General features: G+C 35.7%; 1 protein-coding gene across 2 annotated transcripts in view; it reads right to left on the bottom strand.

Annotated features, from left to right (window-relative positions):
• The window catches only part of LOC111049969 (Down syndrome cell adhesion molecule-like protein Dscam2), a 244,556-nt gene that overhangs the window by 103,328 nt on the left and 124,534 nt on the right, over window positions 1–16,694 (bottom strand). For both annotated transcript variants that reach the window (XR_005570419.1, XM_039420535.1), the window contains exon 3: window positions 83–248. Coding sequence is in view for 1 of the 2 variants with exons in the window: in XM_039420535.1 (XP_039276469.1) it covers window positions 83–248 (166 nt within the window). In the remaining variant the exon portion in view is untranslated. The remainder of the gene's footprint in view (window positions 1–82; window positions 249–16,694) is intronic.

The raw sequence follows: 16,694 nt of genomic DNA, 5'->3' as shown, positions 1-16,694 counted from the left end.
GATTGAGATGTAGTGTTCATCTTGGTAGATCACATAATTATTCTACTGATTTGAAAACTCAGAGATCCATGGAAAAACTTACCTAATTCGTGGTAGGTGAGTGACTTCTTTGTCAGACTGGTCAAGCCAACGTATGACTGGGGATGGAGTGCCGTGAGCTTTGCAAGACAGAACTACTCCTGTAGAATTCGACACATCCAGCCATGGAGGGGGCTCCTCCACAAATACAGGACCACGAACAGCTGAGCCTGCAAAACAACATTGACTATTCAAGAAAACTCATGTATGATAACCTAGAAATACAACATTGAATAAACGAATGAAACTACATGATATTGACAAAACCTAGAATTAAAATCTATTGAAATTTGGAAGAGAAGCCGTTTTGTACTCAGCTTGTTGGCCTCTCCCGATCACATTGCATGTTACGATATGTGGCTCTGTTAATAAATATGAATAAAGAACACTGATTGGAGGCAGTATTTCAGAAGCATTAAGAATAACCAAGATAAAGATTCCATATTAATCAAACCTAGTATTCATACCGGGAACTGAAATGGACAGATTCATTTTATCCAATACAACAACACTAATTCATCTTTATCTTACTAGTAATTTCAACACCAGTAGCTTTCCCTTACTAGTAGCTTCTCCTTCACTGTATTCATTATTCAGTAGGGTAGTAGTTCATTCCCCATCTCCTTTCTATTATACTTTCGACTTTGACCTTGGATTCTCTCTCAATAGCAATCCACTTATGTTGTTATTTTCGTGTTAACTTACTCCAATATTGTACTACAGTAGAATTCCAATCATCTGAATTAATGAGGACCGGGACCCATTTGGATAATAGGAGTTTTTTTTTAAAAATTGCCATTGGAGAGAAAAAAGCTACGTTTTGATATTGCACTATTTTTTTATTGAATTAAATCAAAGAAACATGATATTTTCACATGTTTTAAATATAAATAAAATGTACTCATTTACAAGGGAAGGACAATAGTGCGCGAACGCGCAAACACTGGCATCGCAGGGGGAAGAATTATACCACACTTAGACTTTTTTTGGACAAATTTTTTTCTGAAAGTGATTCGTATAATCGGAGTTTGGATAATTGGAGTTCTACTGTATAATATCCTCTCATTCCCACCCATCTTTCCTATTTGGTTCTATTAGCTACCAAGTATTTCTCCATTTGTTGTTGTTCAACGGATCTTGCGACCATATTTGAAATACTGTGAGCGTGTTATGTCTCGTCAATGACAGAACTTCAACTTGATTGGTCAACCATTGGTCAAATCAGATGGCTTTACCTATATCATATACTGTACTCTACTGCTCGATACTTGAGCTTCTAGTTTACTTGCGATTGATAATGGTGTAACAACCAAAAGTGGTGAAAAATCAGTGGTTTTGACAATTGTTTTTTACCCATTCATATTGATATTATCTAGCACAAAATTACCTTTACAAGTACATAGAAAATTGAGTAAAATGGTTCAAGTAGAGTTTTATGATTCACGTCAACGAATATTGGGTTTCAAGTTCCGTTATCATACTATGTAAGTACAAAATGGCTTACCAATTCTTCTCATTCTAACATCTGTCGGATAATTCTGAAGAGTTTTCAACTATGTCATGGAGCAAGTTTTTTCTTCGAGGCAGCCTCATTTTGTATTCAGCTTCATCTTGCAACAAAATTATGGAGTGAAGCGAGAGTTGAGCTTTGATAAGATTTGACAGCAGCACAGCTAGATGCAACAAAACATTAAAAGTTTCCACTCCTTGAACTCAGTCACTTCTTATAAATTCTGAATTTTCAATTTTATCTGTCTAACATGCTGATCCGTCCATGAACAAGGGAGTTGTGCTTGGATAGTATAATTACCAATTATATTACCAATCGGTTCTTTATGAACCGTATGAAATAATCACTTGAAAATAATTATCAATTTGACAAATTATCTAGTTTAGATAATCTTTTTCTTGATGAGGAGCACAATTGAGGGACATTCCATGTGACTGGAACTCAAATAAAGTAAAAACATTGTGATGATATTGAATTCTCGTGAATTCTTCATGATTATAAAGTAGCATAATTTAAATTCAAGTGAATAGAGAATTCCTTTTACGGTACACTGATTGATTGACTAAGATTATTCGAATCTTGCCTTGCCTGTTTTATAAACTTGGGGTGGTTCCCTTAAATTTGTCGCATAATAATAATGGTTTTACTTCTGTGTATTTACCTTCTTTACAGCCAATCACAATATCTCATCAAACAGGTATATTATCTTGAAAAATGACACCAGAACAGTTGACTTCCAACAGTAAAAGAATAGACAACTTATCAAGAAGGCCATATTCACACATTCACATTCAACAAGTGTATATTTCCCATATTTACCTTGTTGGCGCCTCTAGGACCAATAGTTTTCGCCGCTTCTTAGTCTAGTTGAAATGACTTACTTAGTTTTTCCATTCTGACAATTTGCAATATCACAACAAAACGACGACCTTCCCCAATGCTATGACTGCATCCCGTGGTTGAAGATTTTTATGATTTTTCAACAGCCTTTACTACTGTCACAACATTTTTTGACAGTTTACTGTCACTGTCCCAATCACACAAGAAATTCTCACTATATACTGCTCTACAAAGCATGATTATTCAATTATTCAACAAAAATAATGAATAGAGAGAGAATTTTATCACTTACAGTACTTGAACCGCATTCACTATTCGGACAAATACTGTCTTTGATATATACTTGTCAATTTTGGCTAGTTGGAATTGCTAACTCACTCCCACAAAATGGAGTATATGACGTTGAGGTTTTGTCATTGACCAATAGGATTGAAGGGCGTGTGCTTGAACGGAGCTAGTCGTTTGTGATTGGTGGGAGGTGGGAGAGTCGCTGAACATAGTTGGACGTAGTATTGTATTTGTCCGGTAGATGGAACTCGAATCAATGAATTCTGTATGCTCTACAGAAATTGTGATATTGTTTTGTTTCAGTTTATTGAATCACTATACTTGTTATTTCCAGTAGCGAATACTGTACTGTTAAATATTATATTGTAAATTGTATGATCGATTTATACTTGATACTTCGACATCTTTGATTTGAATTCAATCTTGAACAAATGTATTCTCTCAATTATTATTTTTTGACCGAGCGAAGTGTGGTCTAAGATTCAAGTCGACGGTTTGGCATTTCATTTAATGTTAATGTGTTGCGCATTTACGGCGAAACGCGGTAATAGATTTTCACGAAATTTGACAGGTATGTTCCTTTTTAAATTGCGCGTCGTACAAGGTTTTTGAAAATTTTGCATTTCAAGGATAATATAAAAGGAAAAAGGAGCCTCCTTCATACGCCAATATTGGAGTAAAAATCAGACTATAGAATTATTCATCATAAATCAGCTGTCTAGTGGACTTTAATACTACCCGTTCAAAAACATCGAACATCTTGAAAATGTATCTTTCCATGAACGTTGTAGACAGTTGCAGCCAGACCTGATAACAGCGCTCAAACTCACATTCCGGGACGACACGTCACGGTGCGATAGGACAGAAAGCTCTATGTTTATTTAGGATTTTTTCTAGACATTTAAAATTGATAAATTATTCATTATTTTTTGAGAAAACATAACAACTGGTCAATGTAACTTACTGAGCGCGAGGTCTTCTGTTCACAGAACTACTAGTATAAAATTAATTGGAAAATAGTCCAACTATTTGTTACAATGAGCTTAAAAATATGAATTAGCCTGATTTTTTATCCAAATTAGAAAAATATGACAAGTTATAACTATTACAGTTATTTTGATTCCTAGATAGTTGCTTCTTTTACTATGCTGTGCGCCCCTTGAGAGATTGTGCCTATAGGTCTGGGCCCACCCTGTCTATTGAGAAATTCAGCCTTAGCCTAATTGAATAGATCAGATTCTTTACTTTATTATAGAATCCCCAGTACACCATTCTAGTGATGGAATAATTTGGAAACTACTCGATGGTGAGATGACTACCTTTATCCGGTCATGTAATCGAAGTAAATAAAAGGATAGATAAGCATGTATTGTAGATTAACCTAACACAAGGAAAACACACCTTTGATATGAGCATTCCGTGTATTCTTATTAAGAAAATCGGAATGATTTTATTTCTGTAATATTTAATCTCATTGCTTCTTGAGAATTACCAGCTTAAAATTGTAACGATATTATCACATGCTCGGCTACAAAGCTATTATAATTGGCCACAATGCTATGAAGAGGGTGAAACAATGTTGGCGAAAAAATCCCAAGCGGAAAACTCCAGTTCTGAGAAATAAGAGCGTGGAGGAAACTGTGATCACGTGTTTCAAAGCAGAAATGAACGTGTTCTTGAATGTGCCACTGTAAATATGAGGAAAATTCTCAAGTTTAAAATGTTTTGCTCCTAATTGCTAGATCAGAATCCGGCAAGAGCTGCTCAGTAGGAAATTAAAACTTTCAAGAACGGCCTCATTTTCAACGCTGCTCTGATGATACTTCCAAGATGCTGGAAAACTCTTCTCATGAGTTGAATATCACTTATAAGCTAATTTGAATGTTATGGCTGCTTATTTGAGAATGTAAAAGAGAGCTTACTTGATTCTTCTCATGTTTGAGAAAATTCTTTTCCAAGGAACGGCAATCGAACGCTCATACTTTCCTACTAAGTCGTTTCCTCAAAGAACCGATTCCAACACCCTACATTATGGTGAACAGTAGGGTATACGTTCTTGGGAAATATTAATTGATTCAATTTCCAAGAGAAACTAAAAAAACTAAAAATTTAGTTTAGAGGTAAAATGAACGACTCTGTGGGAATATGAAGAAGAAACTCTATCGAACGCCAAGTCTCTTGTCCTATCCCATGATGTGATTTATTAAATAAATAAATAAATTCGTATGGCTTTTGTTGGTGGGGAGTTCCTTGCGGGAATGTTCCACCGCCTGAATATATAATTTAAGCCGTCAATGAGCTTTACGACTGTCATACTTCAGCCGGGACCGACAGTTTAACGTGCCCATCCGATAACACGGGAGTGATCTGTTTAAAAAACTTTTGGCTCTCAGTGGGGTTTGAACCCGGGATCTCTATGCTGCTACGCAAGCACTCTATCCACTAGACCACGGATCACTCCTGATTTATTGTGATTTATTGAACTGGATAATCTAGCTAGAATACAGATCTGAAGAATGAATATGGATGCCACGAAGTCTCTCACTGACATAGTTTGATGTTATACTAAAATTATTCACACGCGATCGATATTTCTTCATCGACTTGCAATCACATTCTGATGTGGGAAATGGAAGTTTCATATTATTTTAGTAAATTGTGAAAACCTTCCCCATGAACTATTCTCAGTTTTCAGATGAGCCTAGAGACCGAATTTAAACATATTTGGTTGCTGGATCATCCCATGGAAATCTGGGAAACCGTATTGAACCGAAACAAAAAAATAGATTCTAGACAATAATTTTTAAACATTCATAAATATTATTTCACACTCGTAGGGTACAAGAATTAAGAAATGAGTTGCCCGCATTCCTCTCTATAATTTCAAAAAAATAATTATTTACGACAATAATTTCCTACAATAATTTTAAAACTTTCATCAATTATTTCACACTCGAACAATCAATGACTGAGTCGCCCGCATTCCTCTCAGTTACTCTTCAGTCACATTACTCTTCAGTCTGTGTATAATGTTATTTCACTCTTACTGGTAATTAAGAACGTAAGATGAATTTTCATTGTGTGAAGTTGTGCTCCTGGGGGGGTTATCTCTTATGATAGAGTCCCACATTATGAAGCTATTGTGAGAAGTTGTGGATTGTAATTCCTTCACAGATAATACGATGTTTCTGGTATTTATAAGAGCAGTCTCTAAATTCCCTCTTTTGCGAATAAATTCACAAAAAATTAAGGCCTTCCGGCTCGCAAAATTACTGGGTTCAAACCTCAGCTCTAGCTCAGTGGTAGAAACATGAATTTTATAAATACAAATAATCACCATAAGGTTCAGTGATCGGTAATTGGTAATTCTTACCGCTGCTTGTATGAAGTTCTTGAAGAATACCAGTAAGGAAATTAAAAGAATATTTGATGACTGATTATCAGTAACCATGTACCACTAGAGAATAATCAGGACCAACTATAGTTGTTTCTAGTTGATTCTTAAAACGCTCGTCGTGAATACAAGTATTCACCAATATACCCCTTCAAAATTCCTTAGAACTTACAACGCCAGTTCTTGAAGCTCTCTGGATCCTTATATGATATAACTGGAACCTTATTAATATAATTTCTTAATATACTTGTTCTGGCTGATAAAATGAATATCATCAAAGGATGATAAATATTGAGTGCTCTGAATAAGGTTAATATTACTTGATTCTATGATTTTAAGTGCTGCTAAATAATTGTTGGTACCAAAACAGCTCAAACTATATAACACGAGATGAGTTGGGATATAATAAAAAATTCTATAAGTTTGTATGCTGACATAAAACACAAAATATATTCCCATAAAACAGATATGCATAAAATATTCAATATCTCTATAATTCACTTAAATAATCTATTCCTAAAATCTGAATAATTATCACAGGCTTTGCTAACATTTACAATAGTGAGTTTCAAATTCATAAATATATTACTTTAATACTGGTACTTAGACTTCCAGTCAATACAAAATTCTACCAATAAAAACCTGTTCGGTCTATAAGTTTGATATGGTATTCTTTGTTCAATAAACAAAATTAATATTCAAACATGAGATCTCAGGGATTTATATGAATTCGGGCTGTGCATGGAAGTAAGCTTCCTACATATATTAAATAAATTTATAAAATGTTCTTATGGACTATGTGATATTGTTCAACACGTGGTGACTTTTTATTTTAATTCTAATTAATTGGAATAGCGCTTTTTGTTTTAATAATTACCCCCACTGAACGTAGAAAAATGAGCTCATTTGGTTTGACTTATCACTCACTGACTGAAGTTCTAGATGTTCTCGTGGATTGAATTAATTATTTCCAATAATTAATTAGGTAGGCTCCTTCTCGTCACTGCTGGGCTAACGCGTGATCCAGATTTTTATAAGTTTCTTTCGAATTAAAGCTATTTTTATGGGAATCTTTACAATTACGAACTCCTCGACAGCACTGAGTTCACAAATAATTAACATTCAACAAACATACATTACATTTAAAAAAGGGTTTGGCTTAATAATTCATTAAAAAATTTTTTAAAAGGAAGAAGAAAAAAGCCCTAAACTCCATGTGCATCCTCTCGGGTTGGGATCTTAAGCCAGAAGAAAAAGGTTTTCAGAAAAATTTGCCTCTTCCTAGAATAATTCTGTAAGCTACTCTCTGATTGGCCTTCAATTTAATAGACTCAATACAATTGGTTGCCTTGGGAATCAGGGCTTCCTCGGCTTTATAATAGAAAAAATTAAATAAAAGAAGTTTTTATACAAATATATGGAGTATTTATCTTAAATTGAATTCATAAATAAATCGTAACATACGATTTTAATAGATAATACATTTAGTTTTTATATGAGTTTTGTATACTCTTGATTTATCATGCTTTTTTGGATTATAATAAATATTTATACAGAAATAATAGTTATTTGTATTTCTACACATCGACTTCCTTTAGTATACATAATATATCCTTTATGAGTGAATTTTATATGATTCAACCGGTCATATGGGTTGATCGAATAATCAGCTGATTCGTTCAGTATTGGTTCTAATAATTATCGATTTATCCAAGATCGACTAATTCTTTTCAAAACGTAAACAAGTAACTCTAACCTCAATGTTCATGCATTTTATTTTTTTTTTTTTTTTTTTTTTTTTTTTTTATAATCCGCCAATAATAGTTATGCCGCTTTATAATTTTTTGATCTTACCAATGGGTTCTCATAATTATTAAATCACAATAATACATGTTTTCTTATCGTTGTTGATAATGCTATTACTCCTAATCGCTAATAATACTTGATTTGAGTTGATTTACTCTTTGGATAGGTCTAACCTTCTTTCCAATTTTATAGTTCTATTACCTTTCATTGGCTCATTTAAAAATATTTGGTGGTTTCAATTACCACGTGACACAAACGCCCTCTGATTCTGATTTAAAACGACAATTCGAGAATATAATATAAATTTTATGATCCAGTTGGTTTTGGATCAGAAATCATACATGTTACAAAGTCTGCTAATAACTCTACTGAGAATCATACCTCCTAACAATTCAACGACATATACAACAATAAATAAATTCAATTCAAATACATACGCCTTACATCGGCCAATCTCCTTCTACACACAATACACAATATAAACTATCTCCTCCTCCATACATAATATAAATTTTTTTTTTTTCTAATCCACGCTCTGCCCTCAGGCCAGAAGCACATTTGAACGTTGGTGCAAAATCATTGCCAACCTAACAAACTGGTAATTCTCCGACTTGCAGAGTATAACATATTTTCTCCCTCAACATAGAACAGTGACTTGTACATTTTCATTTCATTCTCTTGCAGAAATTGGGCTTTGTTTTCATATAATGGATATTTTTTAAGGATAATCTTTGGTAGGTTTTATCAACAAGAACTTCTTATTCCTCTAATACATTGAGACTTGGGATTAATGCTTTTTTGTGGTAACTATGCGGTTTGATCATTTGGCGGATAATTTTAGTGATTTTCTTAATAGTTTATACATAATAATAATAATAATATAATCCCAGGGGAGTTGCTAGTCTCCTACTGGGCGCCTCCCCAGGTGGCGGATAGGGGAATGCTCACCAGATATGGCGGGTACCAGGGAAATAAAATACCTGGGGTGGACCAAAACTAGCACCCAGGGCACGACGGTTCCACATGTGAGTGGCGGTACCCCGACAGCGTCTGTTCCACATGTTAGTGGCGGCTGCCTTATCAAGTTGCAAGGCTTCTCAACCTTGCTCCTATCCTCTAGCTAAGGCTAGAAAAACAATTGAGAGTGAAATCATGGTTCGTGTAAGTAATAACAAAACTACCCCAGGTGGTAAAATCCACCCACCCAATAGAAAGGTGGCAACCAGTCGTTCGGATTCTGGGGAGACTGGGCCTGCACGACTTATGAGTGAATCGGAGCACTCTGGTAAACTTCCCACAAGCAAGAAGAAAATTTCATTGGCACAATAAACATACAGACACTAATACAACCGGGAAAACTACTTACATTAACAGAAGAATTAAAAAAGCAGAAAATCCAAATACTAGCGGTACAAGAGACAAGATTTCCTGATAATGAAACTATGGACTACAATAACTTCAGAATTTTCAAGAGTGGAACAGACAGAAAAATCGGAAGAGGGGCAAACATGCTTGGTATGGCTTTCATTGTTGAAAAATCATCTCTAAAATCCCTACTATCCATAAAATCCGTTAACAATCGTCTTATGCTTCTTAGGATGAAACACAAGAATAAAAACTACACGCTAATTAATGTTCATGCACCATGCAATGTTGACAATAAAAAAGACCGAGTGAATGTGGATAAATTTTGGGAGCGATTGGAAGTTGAAATGTCGAAAATACCAAAACATGATGTAAAAATTCTTCTTGGAGATTTCAATGCACAAATTGGTCGAGAAAGGAAACACAGGAAAACGGTTGGCTTATACCCAGCGCACAAAATGACCAACAGAAATGGTATGAGACTGATCCAGCTTTGCCAACAATTTAATATGAAAATCAGCTCAACATCTTTTAAGAAAGTGCCTAAAAAACAGAAGACATGGAGGTCTCCCATAAACCAACTCGGAGAGTTTCAAATAGACCATGTTGCTATCTCGTATGATTTTCAAAAAGAGATCAGAGACATACAGGTTAGAAGAGGCGCAAATATTGACTCTGACCACTACTTGACTAGAGTTCGAGTTCAATTCACCCCAAGAAGGAAAATGCCTAGAACACCACCAGCAGTCCCAAAATTTAACCTAATGAATCTAAAAGAGTCCGAAACAGCAACAAAATGGGAAAATGTTCCTGCAAATAACTGGCAAGAATTCAAAGAAAAAATTACAGAAATAGCAAAGGAACACATACCACTACAAAAGAAACCGAAACATCCATGGTGGAACAGGGAATGTGAAAAAGCAGTTGAATCACGCAAAAAATCGTTTGAAAAATACTCTTCAAATAAGAATGAGATGACCCACAAAGACTTTCTAGAAACAAGAAAACTTTCAAACAAAATCATCAGACAAGAGAAAAGAAAATATGTAACTCAGCAAATAGAATCAATTGAATCCGATTTTAAAAATTATAACACGCACAGATTCTACAAAACGTTTTCAAATCAAATTAAAGGTTACATTCCTCAAAACGTTTGCTTCAAGAAGCCAGATGGAAGTCTTGCACTTAGCAATGAAGAAAATTGTGAAGTACTAGCTAATTATTTTGAAAATCTTCTAAACTGTCCAGAACCTGTAGAAATTCTCCCGATTTTCAACCACATACCTCTACAACAGGATGAATCATTACCACCAACAGAAGAAGAAATCATCAAACACATAGGTAAACTAAAAAATAACAAGGCGTCTGGAGAAGATGGGATTGTAGCAGAATTTTTAAAAAACCTAGGGTATAATTCGAGAAAAGAGCTAGTTTCAATTATCCAGAATGTATGGATCACAGAGGAAATCCCTGAAGATTGGAAATGTGCTCTAATACACCCATTGCATAAAAAAGGAGATAAGACCGATGTGAATAACTATAGGGGTATTTCTCTTCTTGCTGTCGCCTATAAAATATTATCAGCTTGTCTTCTTGAAAGAACCCAGAAACAACTAGAACCCAAAATTTCAGATTTCCAAGCTGGATTTAGACCAAATCGTTCATGTCCAGAACAAATATTGAACTTGAAATTAATATCACAGATAAGAAAATTACGAAGTAAAGCCACAATATACGTATTTGTTGATTTTAAGAAAGCCTACGATTCAATCCACAGACCAACACTATTTAAAATTCTTGAAGAGAAAGGCCTGGATCAGAAAACTCGAAAAATCATAGAACAAACATTGACAAACACAACATCAAAAATAAAATTTATGGGAGAACTTTCGAAGCCTTTTGAGATAAAGACTGGTGTTAGGCAAGGTGATGGATTATCACCACTGCTCTTCAACATAGTTCTTGATAGAGTAATGGAAGAATGGGAAAAGAAACTGAAGGAGGTGAACCACTGGAAGCCAATCTCGCTGGGAACCAAGAAAAATAATCTTCAAATTCCATACTTAGCTTTTGCAGACGACCTTGCTATAATGTCAGATTCATTGGAAAGTGCAATAAAACAAATAGAAATTTTAAAAGAATGTGCTGAACAAGTAGGCTTACAATATCATTTGAAAAAACTGTTTTCACAACATCAAATATAGAAGTTACTAAATTACAAACAAAATATGGAACAATTAAGAAGGTACCATACTTTAAATATCTTGGGGAAATTATATCAGAAAAACATGCACAAAATGAAAGGATACAGAAAGCTCGTAAAGGCCTAGGGCTAGTGCAATATATTTATAATAAGAGATGTATGTCTATCAATACCAAAATCAAACATTATAACGCAGTAATCAAGCCAACAATGTTGTATGCCAGCGAGACCCTAACACTTAGCAGAAAAACAGATACTGAAAATTTGAAAAAAGAAGAAAGGAAGATAATTAGAAAAATACTTGGACCAAGAAAGACCGAAGATGGTTATAGACTACAGAAAACAGCCAAAGTTGAAGAATACTCTAACATAGAAGCAGACATCAGGAAAAGGCGCCTTAAATTTTATGGTCACATAATGAGGCTTCCAGATCACAGACTTACAAAAAGAATAGTAACATATGTAGCAACCCTTAGTAATGGAGGTGCATGGATGAAAAACGTCAAGAAGGACTTAATACTTGCTAACATTAACAATGATGAAATATACAACAGGAACAGTTTCAGAGAAAAGGTTGAAAAATGGGAAGTTAAACCAGAGATGACTGTGCCAAGAGTGGGAACAAAATGGAGTGAAGCAAGGAAAGCGGAGTTCTCACTGAAAATGAAAAACTGGTGGATTGATAAAAAGAACAAGAAAAACAAAAAATGAACCAAATTTTGCTCAGCGTCTTCCATCTGGGAGCTTGACGGCTAATAATAATAATAATAATAATAATAATATAATTATGAAAAAGTAAGAGATCATTGTCATTTAAGTGAAAATATAAGGTGCAGGTCATTCAATTGTAATTGAATTTTCAAACTCCACAAACCATTATTTTCAGGTGATGTTATTCGAAGTGGATACTCGTCTGCTAATTAAGTTTATTGTTGGCGTTCGTCTGGTATGTATATCTTGTCAGGTAGGCCAATGACGTTTAACCAAAATATTATTGTTTATATCCTTATCGCTTAGTGTCTCGATAATACGGCTTGAGATTAGAAATATTTTGTTTTGATTCTGTGAATTGTTTGGCGGCTCTGACGACCGATTCTCCATCAGCTCACTTATCTTGGATAATTTAGAATATTTGCTTTGTCTATCCTCAACTTTTCTGGGTTTCAAATTGGTTTTGAAAATTTTTGAATTGATTCTCTTAGCATATATCACGCCCTCATTCATCAGTACTTTAATAATATTTTCTTTAATTGCTATCACAGCCATAATAATAATAATATTCACGAAATAAATCAATGTATTTATTGTACTTCTTCCAACATAACCTTTCCATAAACAACAATCGTATAATTCCATTTTCGATAAACAATGTATTATTCCTTTCGATTTAGTTCACATGTTTTACCCTCCATTATTATATTTTCCACATGTTCTTTAACTGACATCATAGTCATACTAATAATCATTGCAAAATAGATCAACATACTTGTTAAGGACATAGCATAACCTCTTGGTAGGCAATAACCAGATATTCTTTCCTCCAATGAACAATTCCTTCCTTCTTTAAATTTTAATGCACATATTCCATCTTCCAATAGCTTCCTATAATAATTTCTTCCTTATCATTTTCTAACCCGTATCCGTTATTACTTTTTCCTTGTTTTTGAGCATGTTCCTTTTCTTTATTCCATAATTGCAATCACGACGGTAAGCTGCTTGCTTGAACCGCGTGTGCTTCGGGTGCATGTTGGTATCATTATCCACTTCATTCTGGTGCCGGTATTCCTCCCTGCATGCTGTCTTCTTTTCCTGGTTGCTTGGTTCCTGTGCCTCTTTTTTGTGGTGTTTGAATTTGGCATGCGGACGGTAACCTCTCTTCCGGGGCCTTCTTTGTTGTTTTCTCCGGTGGGCCTTCCGGTGTTGGACTCTAGGGTTCGCTCCGACGTCGTCCTGCCGGTCACACTTTCGGCTTGCTTTGGTAGCGGTTTGCTCCTTGAACCTAGTGTGCCGCGGGTGAATCCAACGATGCTTGGGTGGTGGCTGTGGCTGTACAAACGGGTATGTTGTGGGGGGGTTGCTTGCTGGCATATAGGTTCAGTGCATGAAGGCGTGTATCATTTTCAGGTCTTATTATCGGTGATTCTCTAATTATTTCCGTGTTAATGTTGCATGTTATTTTCGGTGGTGGGCTGGTTACTGGTGGTAGATCCTCGAGGGGAAATAGTAGGCTTAATATGGGTTGCTTTTTGCAGATTGATTTTGATGTATGTTTGGCTTCTTTATTTGGTGGCGGGCTGGTGCGGTGGTGGATTTGTTCTGGTGGTTGATTTACTGTAGGTTGTTGTTGGTCTGTTTTTATTGTGCATGCCACTGTATAGGATGTGTTTAGCCTATTGCTGTTTTGATTATGATCGTCCTGATTTGTGAAATTTATATCCTGTTTATCGTTTCTCTTCCAATGACGTCTGCTGTCATAATGTGCTTCTTTGTGATACCGTTTACTATTGTAATATTGGGATCTGTTCCTGGAATTATTTTCAATGTACTTTGCACTTTGCGCATTTGCTCCAGCATTTGCAATATAATTTTCACTATTATAATTTTTTCTGAAATGGCTATTATTATTGTTTTTAGATTGAGTAAAATTTCCTGCTTGTCTATTTATATAATTTGGCTCAGAAGTATCTGACTGGATACAATGTAAATGTTCTATCAATTCTTCACAACTGGAAATCGAAGATACTGCCAGTGTCATACGAACATTGAAAGGAAGCTTTTTTGATAAGATGTGGACCAGTGATGAATCAGTTAGAGATTCGTCTAACTGATCGTTTCTGCTCATCAGATCTGTTATAAAATCAGTGTAGGATTGTCCATTTCTGCTATCATAAGTGCATAAAATAATTTCTGACAATGCGTCCATCTGTTTACATTTACTCCAATACTGTTGCAGGAACTGGGAGATGAAGTCCTCCAGGCTGTTGATATCTTGCATCCGGCTCTGGAAAAACATCAGCGGCTCGTCGAGTAGTAGACTGGACAGTTGGAAACGCCATACTAACCAAGAGGTGGGTGTCAGTTCTTGAACGGCTCTTATTTGGTCCACAAATGGTTTGGGTTGCATGTGACGGTAGGAATTATCAAATTTTCCAAGATTTTGGAAAGGTTGAGTGCTATTTACTGGTTCAATTGGTATATAATGTATTCTGCTGGCTGGAATATTTTCCATGGATGTCGCTAGTCTGGAGACTCTTTCTTCACTTGCGGTCCATTTATCATTCATAATTTTCTTATGTGTATTCACTTCATCATACAATCCGGTTAGCTTCAACTGCTGTCCGCCTATAGCATTCTCCAACATGCCGTATCTCTCACTTAATTTTGCCCCCTCCTCCGCTAAATTTGCCATACATGCCTGCACGTTACTTTGTTCCTTGACTATCTCTATTATTTTCTTATTATTCTCCTCCACTTTCGACTCCATCTCGCCCTTATTTTCTAACACCTTTCCCATGACAGTTCCCATGATAGCGGTGCCCAGCTCCTTACCCAATACGTCCACCTGTTTTTCAACTTCCTTTGGTACGTCATCCAACCGTTCATTTATTTGACAGGTGACGTCATCTATACGAGTTTCTAATTTTTTGATGACTGCAGATTGCGTATCTATTTTGGTATCTATTATATTTCTCACTTCCTCCCTGAAGCTAGAAAATTTTTCATCCATAGCTTTGACATCCTGTCTGACTGTTTTGATCTCTTCTTGTAGGACTTTGGCATTTTCTTCCAATTTGTCCTGGATTATTTTGATAGTTTTGCTGTTTTCCCGGGCTGTTTCCGCTCCTTTAGCTTGTCCTGCTAAGAGTTGACTGAACATGAGTTGTATTTCGTTTGTAGACTCATTTGCCATAAGATTGGTAACATAACCGACTGAAGAGTCTAATGTTGTATTGCGTTTTTCCAGGTTGGTGGCGGCTGGTGGTTGACTGGTCACGTCGGATGGCGACTGGGTGGCGGCACTCTCCGTTCCCTCGGCGATGCTTGGAGCGATCTGCGAAGACGCCGGTACCGGGTTGGACGCCCTCACTCCCTCATCTCCCTCAGCCGGACTCTCATCGGAATTAATCGCATCGACGACGTTATCAATCTTCGTAGAAGACAATTGGGCTAAGTTTTGCGGGTCGAAACTGATGGAGCATATGCTGCCTCCCTCTCTCTCTCGTGGGGTCTCCGCGACATTGTCCTGTGGTTGTTGATTGGCCGGTGTCGTAGCTAGATAGTTTTGGGGGTGGTCGCTGAAGTAGGAGATTTGCGAGTTAGCTGGTGACTGGTTCATGGTGACGTTATTATGGAATACTTCGAGTGAATAGCCAAGTGTGTTGCCAAGTCTCAGGAATATTAAAATGGATTCAGTGATAGTGCCTATTCTGGATAGAATTGTGTGGTGTTAAAAATTTCAAGTGTCATGTACATATATTACAAAAAGACCTTCGAGTGCTACAGGTACGCTTATCAACATAGACAGATATGGCTTACAAATTACGCTAATATAGTTCTTAAAATTTTAGTTAGGGTCTTATCTTCCTTACTAACAACAGTATTGTGATGCCTCAAATAACCTATAACCCTGGTCAGCATACAATGTCTAGATTCAAAGATCAAAATCAAATTTTTACTATAACTTTTATGGAAATTTCCATCCAATTTTTTCTTTATTATGAGAATTATATTATCAAACTCGTGTGATACAGCTTGTCTGTATTTTATGCAGCTTGAAAAAATTTTAATTTGAAGAGCAACTCAATTATTTTAGCCAGAACTTACAATAGATTATCAGATATATCTTGTCGAAACAACTTCAGATTATGTTTCTTGCAGCTTTCAGTTTTATCAATAATTTCATTAATCATTGATAGTAAGATTGAGTAGGTAAGCTTTTCATCATGCTCCACTGGTTGGGTGCCATTGTGTGAAGTTGTGCTCCTGGGGGGGTTATCTCTTATGATAGAGTCCCACATTATGAAGCTATTGTGAGAAGTTGTGGATTGTAATTCCTTCACAGATAATACGATGTTTCTGGTATTTATAAGAGCAGTCTCTAAATTCCCTCTTTTGCGAATAAATTCACAAAAAATTAAGGCCTTCCGGCTCGCAAAATTACTGGGTTCAAACCTCAGCTCTAGCTCAGTGGTAGAAACATGAATTTTATA

Source organism: Nilaparvata lugens, chromosome 2 (genome assembly GCF_014356525.2).
Source record: "Nilaparvata lugens isolate BPH chromosome 2, ASM1435652v1, whole genome shotgun sequence".
Taxonomy (NCBI): Eukaryota; Metazoa; Arthropoda; class Insecta; order Hemiptera; family Delphacidae; genus Nilaparvata; species Nilaparvata lugens.
Note: the sequence above shows the minus strand (reverse complement) of the source record. Positions and strands in the feature narration are given on the sequence as shown.